The sequence below is a fragment of the Zosterops lateralis genome (genome assembly GCF_965231275.1).
Source record: "Zosterops lateralis genome assembly, chromosome: Z".
NCBI lineage: Eukaryota > Metazoa > Chordata > Aves > Passeriformes > Zosteropidae > Zosterops > Zosterops lateralis.
The window spans coordinates 77,803,486-77,822,773 of NC_139800.1; the positions used below are offsets into that span (position 1 = coordinate 77,803,486).

Below are 19,288 nucleotides of genomic sequence, written 5' to 3' on the forward strand. Positions count from 1 at the left end.
TTGTATCTAAAATTGTGTAGAAACTGATGGTGCTCCTGCAAATCATTTTGATGACATTGTCTTTATTGAGAGAAATCCGTTCTATCTATTCTTTGCTGAAAAACAAAGATTTGTTTCTCTTCCCTGGTGATATGTATATTTCTGCTCACTCACCCTCCTCCTCTAAAGCTTTAAAAGAGAAATTATTCATCCTCTGTCGCTCTGAAAAACAATGTTTACTGTTGATGAGAAGCTGCAAGAACAGTCAGGGCTTCAAGCAGAAATATCCATGTTGCTTTGTGGTTGGAGGGCATCCAGTGGCTTCCCTGTTGCAGTGGCACGGACAAGAATGAGAGCATTGTGTATCCTTCAGTTTTCCTAATAGTGAAGTCCCAGATTTAGATACTTTTAAAATGACTGAGCTTACTTTTTAGCCTCTACAGGTTGTCAGAACAAAGCTCCCTGTGCTGCAGTGCCTCAGTAATGTTTCAGCTCACTGTCACTGCTTGCTCCTGAAGTGCCTTCCCTGGTGGGCTTCAAACCTTGCCTAGAGCAGAGAAAGGATGCGGAGTGGAGGGGCTGCTTCCTCATGCAGTCAGAGTTTGCCTGCAGGAGAGCTGCTGCTGAGATGTTTCAGCCCTCCCCAGCCATCTCCTCTCCAGCATCAGGGAGTTTCCATTTCCCTTCTGTTCTCCAAATAACAGTGGCAGCGTGCTCACCCAGGTATCATTCCTGTTGGAATCCCCATGAAGCCAGGTGTAACTACAACACATCCGTAGGAAATGTTGTCTGTATCCTGTGAGTGGACAGACAAATGGAAGGTTTCCTGAGGAAATCCATCACACCCATAATACAAGATATCGGAACCGTAGGGAGTTAAACTGGTATTTATTAAGTGGTACTGGAGGAAGATTTCTTTCTTTCTGGCCACCAATTTCAGGGAAGGCACAAACAAGAGGACTCAGCTGCAGGACTCAAAAGAGTTCACATTGCAAGGACATTCATTTCATGATTCTTTCATTGCTTGTATACCCTGTGAGACAATAACTGATCCACTGGTTTTCCTGCTCAATTGCCCGTGTACAAACAGAGCAGGACCTGCCTTTCAACATTGCATCTGCAAAATAGGACTTACGTGCAGAATGAAGGATGCGCTCCACAGGTTTTATTCCCCCAGGCAATAAAATCATTGAGGTTTAGCAATGCAGACAAGTCTGATGGGTGTCTTGAATGCAACTTTTGTCTTGTGTGCTAGGTGTCTAATTAAAAAAAAAAAAAAAAAGCATAGAGGAATAGGTAAGCCAATCCACACAGTGTGTGTTCTGGAAGAGATAAAGGATAAAGTGATCAGTCCTCTCAGAAACAGGGTGTCACAATTGCAAAATTATTACAAGAGGATTTCTTAGTACTGTCCTGGGAGTAGTTGTTCCTGTGCCTCAGATTTATGTCATTTGTAATGGGACTTTTCAGTAAGACAATGTGATTTAACATTAATATCCAAGTTCTAATAGGAAAGTATTAGGAAATAAATGAAATTCAGTCATTTGCTTAGTCATATGCAGCATCAAACTTTAAAACAACTAGCTGCCTTGTAATTCTTAAGGACAAGGAAGGAATTTTCCCTCAGAGCAAACCCAACCAATTACAGGACTTTTTTTTTGCTGGAACAGAGTGTCTGAAGCTGACAGAGACCACATAGTTCATGAACTTAGGTGGGATTTGCTGCAATAGCTTGGTGTTCTTTTGGCTTCTACATTTCTTCTGTGTTCTTTATTGTATTGTCATATATTAATTCTAATATTTAATGATTAACATTAGTGAAATGTTTAAAAAAACCACCCAAAACCCAAGGAGCACTGTTGGGCTGTGTGATTCAGCTTAAATGTTGGGAGATTTTCTCTTTGTGTAGAGAAGAGTTGGTGTTAAAAAAGACTTCTAGGTAGTCCCCATTGGAACAACTGACTGGTAATTTGCTTTTCAGTTGCATCTGTCACAATGCAGAGGTTATCAGGACCAGTGCATGTGTGTGTGAAGGCAAGAAGAAAAAAAATAGCTCCTCCTGGCCCTGACCATGTATGGATCAGCTGGCTGTCACTTATTCTTCTTCTTTCTTAAGACACACTTAAGAAACAATACTAGAGATTACACATGAATTTTCAAATTATAGCCACAAATTTTCAAGTCATGGTCTTGCTGTTACTGGCTGTATTTGCTGACTGTAGTAGGCATGTCATGACATTTTTAGGTCAAATTTCCCTCTTAAAATGAAGTCTAAATTAAATTTAAAATTGGAGCTAAGCTTTGGTGAGAGAGATCAAACTGTGAGATTCTCTACCCAATTGCCATATCCAAACATGTTTTCTCCTTCGTCCCAGGATCAAGAGTACAAAAATTCAAAATTCAAAAGTCCAATTACAAGATGGCTAAACTCATAGTGAGGAGAACAGGTCTTGCTTTTAACTGCCTCTGGTGAGAACTAGATTGTTGACAGGTGACTTGAAGGGACATTCCTGGGTATCTATTTTTCAAGCTGTCATTTATGTGAGCCTTTCAAAATTACCTTTCAGTGACTTTGCTCAGAAGTTTTTTTTCTTTTAAATAGAGAGGGTATAGCCTTTCTTCACTGTAAAACATGGCCCTCTGGGACATCCAGTATGTTTTAGTCAAGGTCAAATTGTCTTGTTTCTAGTGAGTCTTATGTAGAGATTGGATCTCAGGAGAAAAGAAGTGCATAAAGAATATAAATTCCTGGTGAGTGGTGGGTTAGTTCCACACAGATACTTTTTCTGCTTGGAGGGAATGGGGCCTTAGATGGTACTTCTGTCCTCATTCACCACTTCTTCCTCTGTTGGAGGAAGTAGAGATAATATAAGAGCACTGGATTTATAACATTTTTCCTGTGTAGCACTTAATTTCTGAGATCACACTTTCCATGGTGCTGTTTTCTATTACTAGGGGGATCTTGAAAACGTGTCAGATGCTAAAGGAATGGTAACATGGAGTCCGGATTTCTCCTTTTCAGGTGTAGGAGTTAGTATTAGAATAACAGTTGTAACAGCAACAAGAAAGCAAAATACAGGACAGGACAGGACAGGAGTACTTGGAGCAGTACCAAGGCTCGGTACCACACACAAGCCATAGGATCACTGCATCTCTTGGCCTTTGGTTCAAGGAGCAACTACAGTACTGTCAGCCTGTTCCTCTTTGGGTGTTGCTCTTTCACTTAACAAATTTAAGAATTAAAACTCAAAAAATTTCAGGAGTCTGTGATTTGTAACCTCTGGCTGTCATTTACACCATGGGCAGGAAATTGATCTTTTTCAGGCAATGACCCCAAATATGTAGGAGTCAGTGGGAGTCACTGAGAAATAAGTTAACACTTGAGTGAAACCTTGGAAGAGTAAGTAATAATCTGTTTGTTTTTAGGATGTTACATTTGTGCAATCTGAAAAAAGCCAATGATCTGAAAAAAGCCAACACTCATTTTTCCTTAAGCAGATCATCAAACCGTGACCTTCATAACCATTGTGTGAACTGTAAAATTTAGACAGGAGTAAATTTATTAAACTCTCATGAAGTGAGAGGAAAACAATCAAATGTCTAAATCCAATCAGAGTCTAGGAGCTGATAAAACAGCACATTTACAGAGCAGCCAGTAGTAGATATAGCTGTGTATTAATGCTTCTGATGGACTAAGATGGTTGGTGGTGTGGTTACTGCTTGTTGGAGGTTAGGATATTTCATTTTTTTGATTTTTCCTTCTTTCTTTGAGGGCATTTTGTCCCATTTGTTGCCTAAGATAAAAGAAGTGGCCAAGCTGGGTGGAACTGTGCTGCTGGTTACTCTCTTGCCTTAGGGATTTTCTCTTTGGAAAGGCAGAGATGCCATGAGATATTGGCTGGGGGATGAGGGGGTGGCCTTGGTTTCTTCTCGCTCTCTCACTCTCAGATTGGAGGGGAATGGTCAAGTTGCTGCAACTGTGGGGAGAATTCTCTGCTGCCATGGAGTTTCAGCCCTGTACTGCTCCTCCTGCTGTGGGTGAGCCTTTGCCCGTAAAAGCAGCCACTGAACTGGGTCCTTATTCACACCTGATGTCACTTGGGTGAGATTCCTCACCATCTCCTTGGGTGTCTCAGGGAAAACCCAGGGCCCCGAGCCCCTTTCCCCCCACGGAGCCTCTCTGGGCCGTGTTTGGGGTCCGGGCTGCCGCTGCCCAGCCCCGCCGTTCCTGTGCCGCTGCTCCGGGTGTTTCCCTGCAGTGTAACCCCACAGCTCCGGCCTGCCGGGACACCCCTCGGCTCCTGCTGCAGCTCAGGAGTTTCTGATACATTTCATCTGCCACCCCGGGCTGTGCCCGTCTCTGCTGTCCCAGCCCCGCTCTGAGGTTCCTGCCGCAGCCCGTTTTGCCGTCCAGAGGGGCACTGACACCGTCTGTCCCCGGGGATTGGCAAAGGAAGCCGCTTTTCTCTCTCCCCCCCGGCCCGCCCGCCATTCCCCCCGAGGGAGGCGGGCCGAGCCCGCGCCACAGCGCCCCCTGCAGGCGCGGGGGAATCCCGGCAGGGCCGTGCCCGGCCCGGAGCCCGCAACGCCCCCGCTGGCCGTGCCCGGAACTGCAGGGCAGGGGAAGGCGCCCAGCCTGTCCCAGGGTTTGTGTTCTGTCCCTCGGCGCTGCCCTGGGGGGTTTGTTTGCCTTGTTAAACACACACACACACCAGGAAACAACTGCTGTTCCTCTCCTCATACCCTTGCCTGAAAGCCCCTAAATCAAAGTTATAATAATTTGGAGGGAAGGGGGCCATGTTTTCAGTTCCAAGGGAGGTTCCTGCCTTCACTGGCAGACACCTGTCCTTCACACCAAGACGTTGCAGTTGTTGCTCTAACTCAGAATGAGCAAAGATGAATGTACAGGTTGATCTATCCAATTCCACAGTCAGTGAGCCAATAAAAATGTCATTAAAACAGCCAGAGTGTTCAGAGACATGGAGAGAGATCTAAGCCTGAGATGTGCTGTTCCCTGAGCACTGCTTTGATAAATACACTTCCCAGCTTTTGGATCTACCACTGAAGTCTTAGAATGTAATAAAAAACCCAGTAGAATGAAAAATGAATCTGTAGGGGGAAAAAATCTAGTGTGAATCATCTTGTGTAAATATGCAATTCACAATTAGGTAGGGTTTTTCAGTCTAGTAGATATAAAATATTCAACTACATTTCTGCCTCCTTCCTCTTTACAGGAAAATTAATAAATGGAGGTGGTTGCGGGAGATCTGAGCGTATTAGAGACAAAAGTTTTTACTTGACTCTTTTAACAAACCACCTTCACTTTGGAGAAACACAAATGCAAATAAAAGGGTTTTTTCCCCAAAGTTGTGAATGTTTACTTTAATTTGAATTCAGCCTTAGGGCTCATTAATTGTCTTGAATCCAAAACAAGATGAAAAATAATTCAGGGACTGATACTGCAATTTCAAATGTCCTTATCCATTTCTTTATATCCTTCCTTTTTCCCTTCTGTCCTTGCTTCGAAGTCAAGCCAAACACAGTTTTGCTTGCTTTTGTTTTGAGACCTGTTAAAATCCCTTGGTTCTCCCTCTGCTTTTCTATTGGGTTCGAAGCTGGCTTCAGTTTGTGGTTCAGAGCCAGCTCCAGGTGGCCTGGGGATTACAGATGCCTTGCCACCAGAACAAAGGAAGCTGCTTTGTGAACTCTGGCAAAGCTAAGCCCTTCTTCCTGTTTCCAGTCGAGAGAGTAGGCCCAGTGTGTAACTATTCCCTTGAAGTAGAGAATTAGAGATCTTAGTTTCAGTGTGAAAATGTAAGACAATTTTTCTTTGCACTGTGGAGTGGTTCTTTCTTTTCTTCTTCCTGTTCCCTGTATGACCACTACTACTTCTTATCAAATTAGAACCCGCTAGAAAATCAGCTCCTGTGGAAAATAATTGGTTTGGAAACATTTCAGAAAAGAAAAATTATTGAAAGACCCACTTCCAGAGCCTGGGTTTATTTCCTTTACACATATGTGGAAAATGTCGCCTGACAGGTTTGTGTGGGTTCCAACATTCTCTACTTAGGTACAACTCTTCTTACCTGGCCCCTCAATACTAAGATCACCACTGGAAGCCCTCCAGCATCTTGCTCATCCACCTGGAAGCTGCTTGCTTTTCAGTCCTTTTGGCCACTGTTTCTGACAGCAAAGCTCAGGTTACCTGTAGCTTTGGTGGTGTTATCTGTTGTTCTTGTGTCTGGCTTTCCTCATTAAAAATGGCCATATAACCTTTCCTGCCAGCCAGAGACTGCTGGGAGCAGTGACCTCCCCCACCAAGCTCCATGACCATGTACTGAAAAGCAAAAGTGGATCCTCCTTTTAATAATTCATAGGCCATCTGCTTAGCTTCTGAAAGAAGAAAAGCAAAAACGTGGGGTTTGTGCTAGTTTTTCTACATACCTCTAAAAAAAAAAAAAAAAAAAAAAAAAGAGGAAAAAGAGCCTTATCATAAACAACTTAAATGCAGCTCATGAAGGAGAGCACTTGTGGATGCAGGGGTCCTGAACACAATTGGGAAGAAAGAACTGGATGCCTTCCCAACACAGCATCTCTATGGGATTCCTGAGAGAAATCTTTAGGTGAGCTCCTATCATTGCCCTGTGTGGCCAGACTACTCTGTTCCTGTCTTTTTGCCAGGTGCTAGAAAGAAAGTTGTACCAATCCTCTTTGTGATCCCCCATCTGAGTTCTCAACTTTAGAGAGCCCCTTTATTCCTCCAGAACCCATCAGACAGGGAAGACACCAAGAAAAAATCAGCACAGATGTATCAGTTGCTGAGAGAAGAAATCTAACTCCCCAGCCTTGCCCAGCACAGGGAGCAATGGCTCACAACTTCAGCAGACTTCAGCTCCCAGACTTCTTCAAAACTAAGAAAAACAGCAAGGCTGATTGTTTTATTAAACAACTGATTCCTTTTGCACTTGGAATGCCACTGTTTCTCAGAGCTGACTAGATTAAAGGAAGACTCTTGCTTCAGTCACTGACATTCCTGCAGAAATTGCCCTTTTCTGGATTACCAGCAGCAACAGTGATGTGAGTGGCTGGTGAAGAAGCATCCATGAAGCTTTCAAGTCTATTGCTTTTGGCTTAGTTGAGGGCTTTCTTCATCATGAGCCTGAATAGATTTATTGTCTTGGTCATGGAGTGTGAACAAAAGTGATAGTAGTCACCAGGCACTTAGTTTCCTCAATTCTACTCAATTCTAATTGTAACTAATGAAAAGGGTACTGCATTTTAGGTTGTGCTTCCAGGAAGCATTTTAAATAGAAGTAGCCTCCAGCGCTGTTCAAAATGCAATCTAAATAATGCAAGATTGTTAGGAGAAAATACAGCACTATCAAATAACACCAAGTAATGGACAACTATTCAAAGACATTATTTTTTATTAGCCTGGGTCATTATTTTTGAGCTCATGTGACCTTACTTGCACTCAGTAATACTTAAAGTCATTCAGGAAAGCTAAATAATCATTACTGATTAATTACTATTGATTATACTGAGTGGCTGAATCCATATTTTGTGGATTTTCATTGCTGTAAAAACTCTCAAATATGTTTTGTTTTCTTCCTACAAGAAGGGTAACCTTTTTCAAAAGCCAATTTAGGAGGAAGTTGGCTTATTTTCCTAAATTATATAAGCCCACCCCGAATTATGGATTGTTTTCAGTCCAGAGAAATTTTCTTTCAGGTAAAATAATATGCTTTGTACAGTTTGTGAGAATGAGAGTTTATTATAGACTTTCAACTGAAACACAACATCACGTCAGTGTGCAAAGTGAGCCTTTTCTCTCAGAGGTGGAGGAACCGACAAAATATCCACCAATTCTCACACAGATGTACAAGTGGCATTTTGAGGAAAACTGAGTAGGAAGGGCGAAGTCTGTGGTTTTGCTGAATGCATAACACTAATGATGCTGAAAATGGGAAGTTTCTGAGGACTGCCTCCTGATTTGCCTTGCAAATGACTCTATCTGCCAATACCTGCTCATGCCACACCGTTGACAAGAACCCATTTGCAATGTTTTGCCAGCACTTGTTTAGCATGAGGCTTTGAGCTCTGGCGAAGTGTCCCTGTAGACCCTTCTATTTTCTTCCTAACTACAGGCTCACTTGACAGAAGGAAATTTAAGAGAAGATTTGTCATGGAGCATGTTGGACTTTTTTTTTTTTTAAATAAAAAACACTGTCCTGGGTCTAGTTGATGGGAGTGAGCAGCCAATGTCTTAGTGTCAGAGTTGACTGATGGATCACATTCTGGGTGCACAGGGCACCCTCTGGCCTTAGCTAAACCAGTTTGGGCAGAGTTGTGATAGAGAAAGCAGTGTCAAAGCCAAGAAAAAAACCACTTCCCACAAGAGCTCTCCACAGCTCCCTTCAATGGGAGTAACCACCAGCATGGCAGGTTTGCTCCAGGCTTTCTTGGTAGTGGCACAATCAATTAAAATGACAGAATGATGCACAGTGGGAGGAAGAGTCCTATTATATTGTGGCTTTTTCTCCACAGCATGGGATGAGGGGCAGAGCTGGCAGCCTGGGCTGGACCTGCCCTCCCCAGAGTGCCAATGCCCCACAGTACATCAGGGTGTGTGTCTAATAGTTCTGCTAAAGCTGCAAGGCTGAAGGATTTTAATCCTGTTTGCATGATCATGTGGAATGGGAACAGAGCTGGTTGTGTTTATAGTGCCCTAATATATCTCAGGATTCTTGGGGTTCTTTGGTACCCCAGGCCCCAGCAGCCACTGTGCTGTGGCCAGAGAGGGGTCCTGGAGACCTGATTTTTGTGACAGGAGTTGCAGCCATGGGCAGTCCATGCTGGAGCAGGGGAGCTCATGAGGAGAAAGAGGTGGTAGGGAGATGTTATGGACAGACCACAACCCCCCAACTAACCCTGCATCACTTAGGGTGGGAGAGGTAGAGGAAGAAGAAGAGGATGTGGGTGGAATGTGTTTTAGTTTTTTTATCTTTCTTACCATCAAACCTATTATAATTTGCAATTAATTAAAATACTTATTTTCCAAGTGAAGTCTATTTTGTCTGTGACAGTAGTGGGTGAGTGGTCTCCTTTTCTTTTTCTTGACTCATTAGCTTTTTCATTTTATTTTCTCCTCCCCATCCCATTGTGGGGAGTAAAGGGTGCAGCTGATGGGAAGCTGGCAGCTGGTCCAAGTCAACCCACCACAGTATCATGTGCTGTAGAATTCTGTACAGGGGTTCCTTCTCAGGGGGAAGTCCTTCCTGTGTGATGTGCTTTAACATCCAGCACATAACCCTTCTTCTCGAATGTACAGCACTGCACACTGGAGTGAAATCTGAAGGTGGAAGAGAACAAGGGTGAGGATAAGTGTGGGGGGGATACAGAGGAAATGGGACAATGTATCCTGACCAACATTTGAGATGCCAACAGGTTCCTGTGTTCGTAGACTTGCAAGCTCAAAAGACTTGTTGTGCTGGGTTGGATCACTTGTCAACAATATTTCTTCAAGGTTCTCCATAGTCTTCACAGTGCGTCAGAAGTGAGTCTTTATGTTTCCTAGTAATTCCTCTGTGCTGGAAATGCACAGTGTGGCTGTCACTATTTGAATGTGTCACTCAAGTGTTCGTGAAAATGGGAGCTTAGCAAAGAAACTTAATGTTACTGAAACAAACATGGTGAAAAGGATAAATGAAACCATCTTTCTGTCCCTGCAGAAACTCAACGTATTGCATGAAGGTGTCCATGTCCTTGACGGTAGCTCAGAATGAATCTGGGCTTTGCTACAACAGCAAGATCAGATATCTGGAAAAATCAGAAGTCACTAAGAGAAAGACAATCTCCTGTCCTGATATTGAGGATTACAAAACAGCCGGTCAAGAGCCAGATGTGGTGTGGTACAAGGTAACTATTGCTGTTTGATTGCTGTTGTGCTGAAACTGCTCAAAAATTTCACTATTTTTAGTGAGGCTTAGCCCTGACTTCCTCTGATTCACCAGTGGTTTGGGACTGGTCTGGAGAGTGTTCTCCCAGTATGACATTTTTGCAGGTAAAACTACCCAGCATAGTCATTGTCCAACAGAAATCAGTATCAACGAGGATGTTCTGTGAGAGACCTCACAGGATTTTTCCAGCAGCAGTACCACAATTCCCAAACCACAGTGCCTCTGTACTAGTTTGCACCTAGGTGTGCTGTCTCCCTGCATGACACTGGAGTAGAAACAAGGGGAGGCACCTGCAATGGAGCCAAAGGTGTATCAGCACCGCCAGCTTCAGTTGTGCTGCCCTATTAATTTTTATGGAGTCTGTTGGGTAATTTCACCAAGACTTGTAAATCTTTACTGAAGTCTCCTGGAGTCTGCACAGAAATCTGCTGAGGTTCATTGAGTAACTGTTGTGAAGTCAGTTAATTTTAACTGAGGTCAGTTAGATACTTTTACTACTTTCCAGGTAACTCATCTGCCTGCACCTTCTCCAAGGCCTGTCAAGTATCATACACCGCTTTCATCAGCAGATGTATTGGTGATATGTTTCTGTAGCTCCCCAAGAAAGCAGGAGAAGGAGTAAAATATCAGTTGGCTGGCAAACATCAGGTAGTGAGACCACAGCAAGGTCTGGCAAATTTTGCCTGTTGTCTGGACCTGGGCCAAAGTCTGATATTTGAAAAGCCCTCAGGTATTAGTTGAGGGCTAAGACCCTCAACTAAGAGAAGAATTAAGAGCTGAGAGTCAGAAGGAACCAGAAATAGTTGGGTAAGAGGAGCAGTTCAGTGGGATCTGTGAAAAACAGAATTTGGATTTTAGTAGTTTAGGATAAGCTTGGTTCAGGTAATACAGACAGAAAACATACAAACTAGTTAAAGCCTAAATTTGCAGTGCTTGATTTGCCAACCTTAATAACATTCTTTAAAGAATACATTCATACATTATTTTGTAAGAAATAAGCAATATGGGCAGACTAGCAGATTTTTTCCTCCTTAGCAGGTTGCAGCTGAAAAGAGCAATTATAAAAATTGTCATTTATTTGGTTTAATACAGAAATCTCACAAATCTTATTGTAACAAATTGTGTGCCATAACCCACTGTTAGTGTGAATAAAGTTTTTCTTTCAGCAGTTGAAGCTCTTTTCTCTCAGCATATGGGTTGATATCTTCAGTGCTCTTCATATGTCAAACATATGATTTAGTTAATCATAGAATATCCTGCATTGGAAGGGGCTCACAAGGATCTTTGATCCCAAATCCTGTCTCAGCACATGAAGTCTAAAATCTCAGAGTGAAGAGGATACTGAAGAGAAGCTGCTTCTTGCCCTCTCTACCTCTTGGTATTACTGAACATGAGATCACTGAAGATCTCAAGTTTTTGCAAAAGCACACTGAAAAGTAGCCTGGCAGAAATGATCTTCAGCTGCCATGGAGCAGAATGAGTCTAAAGATGCATGTGCAGCCCCACACATTATGCTTTGTACTGACCAAGACAGGGAGTGGAAGGGTCTGTTCCACAATCCCACCTGTGCTGTCTGGGAGTCACACACAGCTTGTGTGACACCAGGCTGGAGGGTGACAGCTGACTGACAAATCATCACTGAGGGGAAACTGAACAGAATTGATGTCATTGGATGATAACAGTGAGATAATCGAAGTTGACAACCTTTACTCTGACTTGATAGTGAAAAGAGACATGAGTGAGATAGCCTACTACATACACCTTCTTATCTATAATTAACAATAACGAGTTATCAGTTTGGCTCTTAGAGAAACATCTTTGTTACCTAGACCTGAGTCAGGAAGCTCAGCAGTGTGCAATCACAATATTAATGTTGCACAGGTAATCCCTTGAAAGTTATTCCTGAACAGAGTTTGGGACATTCTAGAGACTATTATGTTACTCTTAATGAAAGTCTAATAAAATATTCAAAAGTGCAGAAGTCCAATTTCTAGAAAATATATAATTATATGGATTTCAAAATAATTTGGTGAATACTGGGGTAACCCCTACAAATTGCAGTCTGGGACTTAAGAATATGCTGTGGGAGGCAATGTGAGTAATAAAAAGCAAACCTCTTTTCCTGAAGAACAGTGTAAAGTGTTATCCTGCCTTAGGATCTGACCATCAGTTTCCAAAGAAAGGATCCATTTCTGGTCCTAGCACACTGGATCCTCGAGTTTCTTCCCCTACCTTGGATTTTAAGCTTGATGTGTACATAAAGCCACCTTCTTGAGTAAATCTGCTCTGAAGGGACTGGTGGGAGCCAGGGGGAGGGTGGGGGGATATTCTTTTCCATTATGCTGGAATGTTTTGGGATTTTCACCCAAAAATGTAAGTTGTTTAAAATAGAACAGTAGATAGATAGATAGATAGATAGATAGATAGATAGATAGATAAACATGAGGAAGTCCTTGCGATTTCCTTCTTTATCCCTTCTGCTGAAAAGAGAAATCCTTATGTTCATAAGAACCTGCCAGTTCACTGGTAGTCTGGGAGTTTGGACTTGTGACCGTCAGACAGGACAGTGATGATGCCAGCGCACCATGTGCAGAATCTGCTCTGCTTTCTGAAAGGCTTCTCTGTGTTGAGGGATTAGTGACTCTGAGCTAGTAATTGCATCAATTTACTGGGAGTTAACTGTAATTTAAACGTGCTCTTAATTATGCCTGAATAGAATTCCACATGCCCACCCAGTATGTAATGTAACATTTGCTGTGAGGATTTGTTTTAACAGTAGTATGAACTTAACTTCTGGCTAGAATTACACTGCATTAAATATTTATTTTTAAAGATTTTCCCAATTAATGCCATTGATATATGCTCAGCTCAGTTATGCCTATTAGAACTGTTTTGACAAGACATATGGGATTTTTATTTGAAGTAAATGTGTGTGTCAAGGCATGATTGAATGAATGGGATTTAAGAGTAAGAGCAGTTTCATGAAAAATAGCTGGCAGATGGAAAAGGCATATTACATCTTGAGTGTGGAGTCTTAATCCATTTCCGTCATGTCTTTTCTACTACTGGGTTGAAAGGAGGGCTAAAAGAAAACCAAAATGTCAGGTGAAGGACAGTTGTAGTTATTATCTACAGGTAGTTGTTATCTACTCAGAAAAAAAAGGACTTTTGAGGTACTGACACTTAGATTTCTAGGAAGAAGAAAAAAAGAATAATAGTGCACACCTTAATTGCTGGGGGGAAAAGCCCCAAAATGTTTCAGATGTCTAAGGAAAGTAAATATTCTAGATAAAGAAACTTACAGATTCTTCTAGCAGGTAAACATATTGCAGAAGCAGAAAAGAGCAATTAATTGGATAAAGCCTTTGGGGAGAACTTAGATTACCTTCAGTACATGAAGGGGGCTTAGGAAGGTGAATGGAGACGAATTTCTCACAAGGGCATGTAGTGAAAGGATGGGAGGGAATGGCCTTGGACTGAAGGAGGGTTCAGATTAGATATTAAATTTTTTCTTTTGAGAGTGGTGAGGCACTGGCCCAGGTTGCCCAGAGAAGCTGTGGACTCATCATTTCTTGAAGGGTTCAACCCCAATTTGGATGGGGCTTAGAGCAACCTGGTTTACTGAAGGTGTCCCTGCCCATGCAGGAGTTGGGATGAGATAATCTGTAAGGTCCCAACCCAAACTATTCTGTGATTCCATGAAATGAGTCATACAATTGAGCACTTACCCTTCTAGGGATATTAGCAGACCTCCAACTTTAAAGTCTAGGTTGCTTCCACAGTATAAAAACTAGAAAGAATTTTCTCAGCCATTTTCCAGCTTCTCCCCTTTTTTGCTTTTAGTTTTGTCTTTTAAATAAATAAACAAGCGTTTTCAACATACTTTTTTAAAGCTTGCATCGTCAGCAGAATAAAAAATAATTAGCTGAAATCTGGGAAAGAAAGACTTATAAATAATCTTTAATAGGAAGTGTTTCAAGAAGATACAAAAAAAATAATTAGGAAATTAGTGGTACAATTCCACCAGAACAATTTCTCTATGTAAAATCACAATAGCACAAACATTGTATTTGCTAAATCATTTATCTTTGTAGCAATAAAGGTGTCATCCTTCTTATTGCAAACTTGTATGTAAAATATAAAGCATATAAAAACGTATCTTCCATCTCTTTGTTCCTATACTTTTAAAAATAAAGTAGAGAATATAAAACTGGTAACATGTGATAGGTTATTTCAGTGCTGCACTAAAGGGTGCATATCTGAAATATACTTACTTTGTGTGTTCTGGGAATTGTATTCCTTCTAAATTAGGATTGAATAGGACTGAATGGTATTCTTAACCCAAGTGTTCAGATTTAACCTACACTCCGAGTAGGTGGTTGATGTACCTTTCAGTAGAACTAAAATACTGACCTCAAATCAGAAAGGATTTAATGGCATTTCCTGGCTCAGATTCGTGTCTTGAGTGAGTCTCAGCACAGTATATGGGGTCTGGATTCTGGTCATTCTCTATCACCAGTGTTAGCTAAACTTCACTTGCAAGACGAGATGATGCTTCCCTTACAGCTGTACTTTGGAAACAGAGAGAGGTAACAGACATCACTCTGTGGCCTGCAGTAGTGTTCCACAGCTCCCAAATCTGAGATCTGATCATATAGTAACCGAATTTGGCCTCCTAGGGGCAGGGAGATTTCTTCAGTGCTCCCTTTTCAAGTGCAAGGCCAGAAACTCTCAGTCCTGTCTTTTTATTTTTTCTATTTTTATTATTTCTATTTTCTATTTGCCCTTTAATTTAGAACCTGACATGGATTCGGAATGCGTATGGAGTCCATGAAAAATTTATGTTTGTGTCACGCTGATCTCTTACTGTGGTACAACGTATTTGCATGTTGACGTGTTTTCTTGTTTGGTTGTTTTCTTAAGAGAAAGCTTTGTTCTATTTTGTTTTCTGTGTTTCTGACACTGCTGTTGCTGACGAGCAGAAAATGGGGCATAGGTGTGGGCATGTCACCAGCCTCTGAAGTTGCTGAGCCTGATGTAGCTGATGTGAGACTGCAGCAGTCTGAGAGCTTATTCCAAGCTGCCACCTTGAGAGAGGGAGTAGAGGGGCATTGAAGATACTCAGGCCCTATGTTGCTTCGTGTTTCCTGGGTACGAGATTAGCCAGAGACTCTCAAACTGCTGGGACTGCTGAGTGCTTCAGAGAACTCCAAAAGTATGATTTTGTTGCAGACAGAACAGGCTTGATGTTAAAGGTATTTAGAGACAATAAATCATAAGGTGCCATTTTCAAGAGACAATGATTAGATTTGGCCCATGCTTTTTGTTCAGAGCATTCCAAGAACAATTCAGTCATGAGTGCTGTTCCCATGGAAGGTAGCTGATCTGCCTGCAAGGACCCAGTGTATTAGGAAGGGGAGAGCTTCTTCTTGCACTGTATCACACCCTACCCTATCCAGAAGGACTCAAATGCTGTTCCAATAGGACCACAGTTTGTAGCAATGAACCTAAATCTGCCAAACAACAGCTAAGGACCCTGTGGGTCACGAACCTGTGAGAGCTGCAGGCTATCAGTACCATGTCCTGCATCAGAGTATGGGGGTGATGTTGCAAAGTGCCTGGTGATGGGAAAAGGCTGAATCAAAGCTCAGCAGGTGTTGGAGAAGCTGGTGATGAGAAATAAGGCAGTAAGGAAATCAGGCTTCTGAATTCTCTCCAAAAACTGCTGTTCCTCCTGTTTTCTTCTATTGGTAAATGGTTCTGGCTTGGGACTATGTTTAAAATTTGCCTTGAGGCTAGCTCTTAACAGATGTTGCCCTTACTCCCTCCAAATAGAGACGTATTTTAATGGTCCATCCTAAAGGAGATGTCTCGGCAGTTGTTATGAAGAAAAAGAAGATACTTAACCATTGCTTGAGGGCACCATGTATTAAACACAGCCCATGTAATACAGTAGGAACAACTGAACCTTAAAAACATTTCTGTTTAATTTCAGTCCTCAAATTAATTCCAATTTCAGATCTCTATGCTTTCTGAAATTGTATCTGAATTTTAATTGCAAAATAGATCTAGGTGGTTGTTTCCTTATGTATAATATTGACAATCTGATCAGGCAACACTGTCCTATGTTGTACAAGCCAGGTAATTTTGGCACTGGATTTTTTTCTGCAGGAATGTGAGCCAAAAATGTGGAGAAACGTTGTAATTCAGAAGGGAAATACTCTCTTAATTCAAGAGGTCCAGGAAGAAGATGGAGGAAATTATACTTGTGAACTAAAGTTTGAAGGCAAGCTTATACGAAGGACAGTTGAATTCAAGGTTACTGGTAAGACTCTTTTTTCTATGCCAATAGGAAAAATATAAAGCTTTGAAATTGTAAGAAAAAAATGGTATTCACATGTCGGGGAAATCTGTCAGTGTATCTGTTTGACAGAAGTAACTCCAAAGCATATCCCAGTAGCTGAGCAGTCAGGAAATTTATATCAAGATCTTCTAAATTTCCACAGAAGAGTGTTTCTATCTTTTGCTCTGTACAAAACCTGGAAATGCTCCATATTTTTAAGGTTTCATTTAATTTCTGATTATCAGCTTTTCTTGTCTAGGGATTGTCTTTAGAGAAGAGTATGGCACAACCTATTCTAAGAATGAAGTTAGCAGTATTGGACTGTCAAAACAAAGTAATTTGCTTGTCAGGAGGTCATACACTCTATGGTTCTGACTCCATGTAGTATTTACCAGACAGCAATATTTTTCTGTCTATTTTTGCCAGGTACCAAAAATGAACAGCTAAATAAAGTATTGTCTACTGATACATTCCTGCTTCCTTTTCATTCCCACTGTACAGTATGACATCTATAATTATTATTTTACTGTCTGTGGAACTTTGCAAGTACCTGGAAACAGCTGAGGTTTTCTTCAGTCTTTCTCACAAAACCATATAAACAAATGGTTAGATATTTTCCCCACATAATGATTAAAACAAGGCCCTACTTAAAGCAGTAACTAGTAGAATTCCTCTTTCTTATATCAAGCTGAATTATTCCATACGATGTTTCTAATATATTCTTGGAAAAAAAAGTCTTCCCTTTATTTTGAGTTTTTTATTCTTAGCATTATTTCTTATCATTATTTCTCATTTTTAGTGAGTTCTTTTCCCTGTGTGCCCTATGTAATTTATTGCCCATTTTTGACTGTGGACAGAACTCTGAAGTATTGATTTGACCTACCTGACCCTAGACATGGGATATGAATGAAGATACAACGAATGAAGATATAATATCTGCTTTGCAGATAGTTGCTACCCTAAGTAGCATGATGGTCTCCAACCAAAATGTGAACTAACTTTGTCAAAGTGAAAATGAGATATATTTTACTCAATTCTTCACAATGGATATTCTATTCTCTGTCTCTCATCATGACCTTGCTAGAAGTCATGTGTCCTCTTCACTATTTAAACACTATAGTGTATTTATACTTCACAATTTAAGGAATTTGTCCTAAGCTAAATATATTATTTATCACAGATATTTCTCTTATTAAAAGCTTTATTAGCTGAATTATTTAAAATGTAAGTATGAAATATGTTAGTGTTCTCGTTTTCGCAAAATGCTTGAGAAGAAGAATTCTCCCCTTTTAATTTGGTGTGGATTTATGTTGCATTGAATTTTTTTAGTTTATAAAAACACATGTTTATAAACACCTTTTCCATACAGAAATTTTTGGGAGACATATCTGATGTTATGTGTTTGCTGGTTGAATCTCTAGAAATCTGAAAGAGGCTAGTAAGGTTATGTGAATGAAAACCTGAAAATATGGATAAGAACTACAAATGTAATGGAACCATGTAAGCATATCATCTCACAGCTTGGCTGAGCAAGTTTGTTTCTCTTGGTTTTGTTTCAGTTTGTGAATTTTACATGTGTGTAGGTTTAGATCTTTGTGGGGGAGAGGTCAAAGAAAACTTGTACAATAAACAGCAAAGGATTGCTTGTACTGTTTTGCTGTCCAAGCCAGGAGGGTGGTCCTGAGGTCAGATCACAGCTGGGAGAAGGTACCTGACATCCTCAGGGACTTGGCTGGATAAATGATGTGGTCCTTCACAGACTCATCCCAGTATGTCCAGGTCTTTCTTGTAATGGAATTGGTGTTGCACTGGGCCCCATTTTTCATCTGTCTGAAAATGAGCTCTCATCAAAATATTAGTATCAGTATCAGGAGAAGATAGAGGGAGAACCAGAGCTCTAACTTCTGAACCTGCTGGTCTTTAAAATCACTGTTAGCAAATACTGCTGATGGCTGGGGTAGAATTGTCTCTGCTAGCCTGCAACACAGATGTGGGGGAAAGGATCTTGCTTGCTGCTTTCTTCTGAAGGAGCTTTGTAATGCTGTTTCTATTACTGGCACTTATTACCATGCCTGAATTGGCATTTATTGGCAAGTGTCTGAGTTCCTCCAACATAAAGATTATGAACAGAAAGGCTCTGTTGGGCACTGCTAGCAGCTATGGTAACCTGAAATTGTTATTGAAGAGTTATTCTGAAAGTCAAATGGGAACTCCATGTCTCCCATGAGTAAGGAGGGATGCACTGCCATGGAGAGAGAGGAAGCTGGCTTACATTCCCTTTGGTCTTTCAGGTGTTTGCTGAACCCCTGTGTACTGGTATACAAAAATACAAGGCACAGCAGTTAGGTGGATGAAGTTATTTATCTCTTGATTGTAAGACAAGGATCTTTTCTTCTTTGAAGTCACATCAAATATGGTAGATGAGGTTTTTAGTCCTTTGTGAAGATTCTGGTAGTTATGTAAGTAGCAATATGAAATATTTGCTATTCATAGCTAAATGCAGAACGGGCATCTAAAGTGAAACTTGAAATCAGAATAAATGCAGTGCTGTCATAACAGAAGTTACATCAAAAGCTTTAGGAAAAGTTCAAGATGCAGGAGCCAAATGCAACATTTTAACTTGCTGTTGGTAAAAACTAATCAGAATAGTTAATGAGATCCCAGACAAATGCAGCAGTTTTGCTGAAGATGTGATCCCCCAAGCCAGCCTGATCAAAGTTAACAGCAGACAAGAGAGCAGTTGTGGGCCGAGTGAAAGATGACTGCCTGTTTGGTATTTATATCAATGTTGCCTGAGGATTTATTTCAAGTAGAGGCTTTCAGTTGGGGACACAACCCTGCTCTTATTATTTAGTTATCCAGCAAAATCCAGTGATGTCATTAGAGCTATTAGAAGGTGTTGCCTTAACTTCCTATGCCTGAGTGTCAGCACAGTTGTCTTAGTGGCTGTGCCTGTAACAGGGAGCTGCAAGGACAGTGTCTGCTTTCTTTGGATCCTGTCTTTTCT

The 19,288-nt window shown here is 41.1% G+C and overlaps 1 protein-coding gene across 1 annotated transcript in view; it reads left to right on the forward strand.

Moving 5' to 3' along the window:
* IL1RAPL2 (interleukin 1 receptor accessory protein like 2) overlaps positions 1–19,288 on the forward strand; it is a gene marked incomplete at its 3' end in the record, with an annotated part of 360,377 nt that overhangs the window by 188,132 nt on the left and 152,957 nt on the right. The window contains exons 4-5 of the mRNA XM_083883782.1: positions 9,711–9,897; positions 16,110–16,263. Of these exons, the coding sequence (XP_083739908.1) occupies positions 9,711–9,897; positions 16,110–16,263 (341 nt within the window). The remainder of the gene's footprint in view (positions 1–9,710; positions 9,898–16,109; positions 16,264–19,288) is intronic.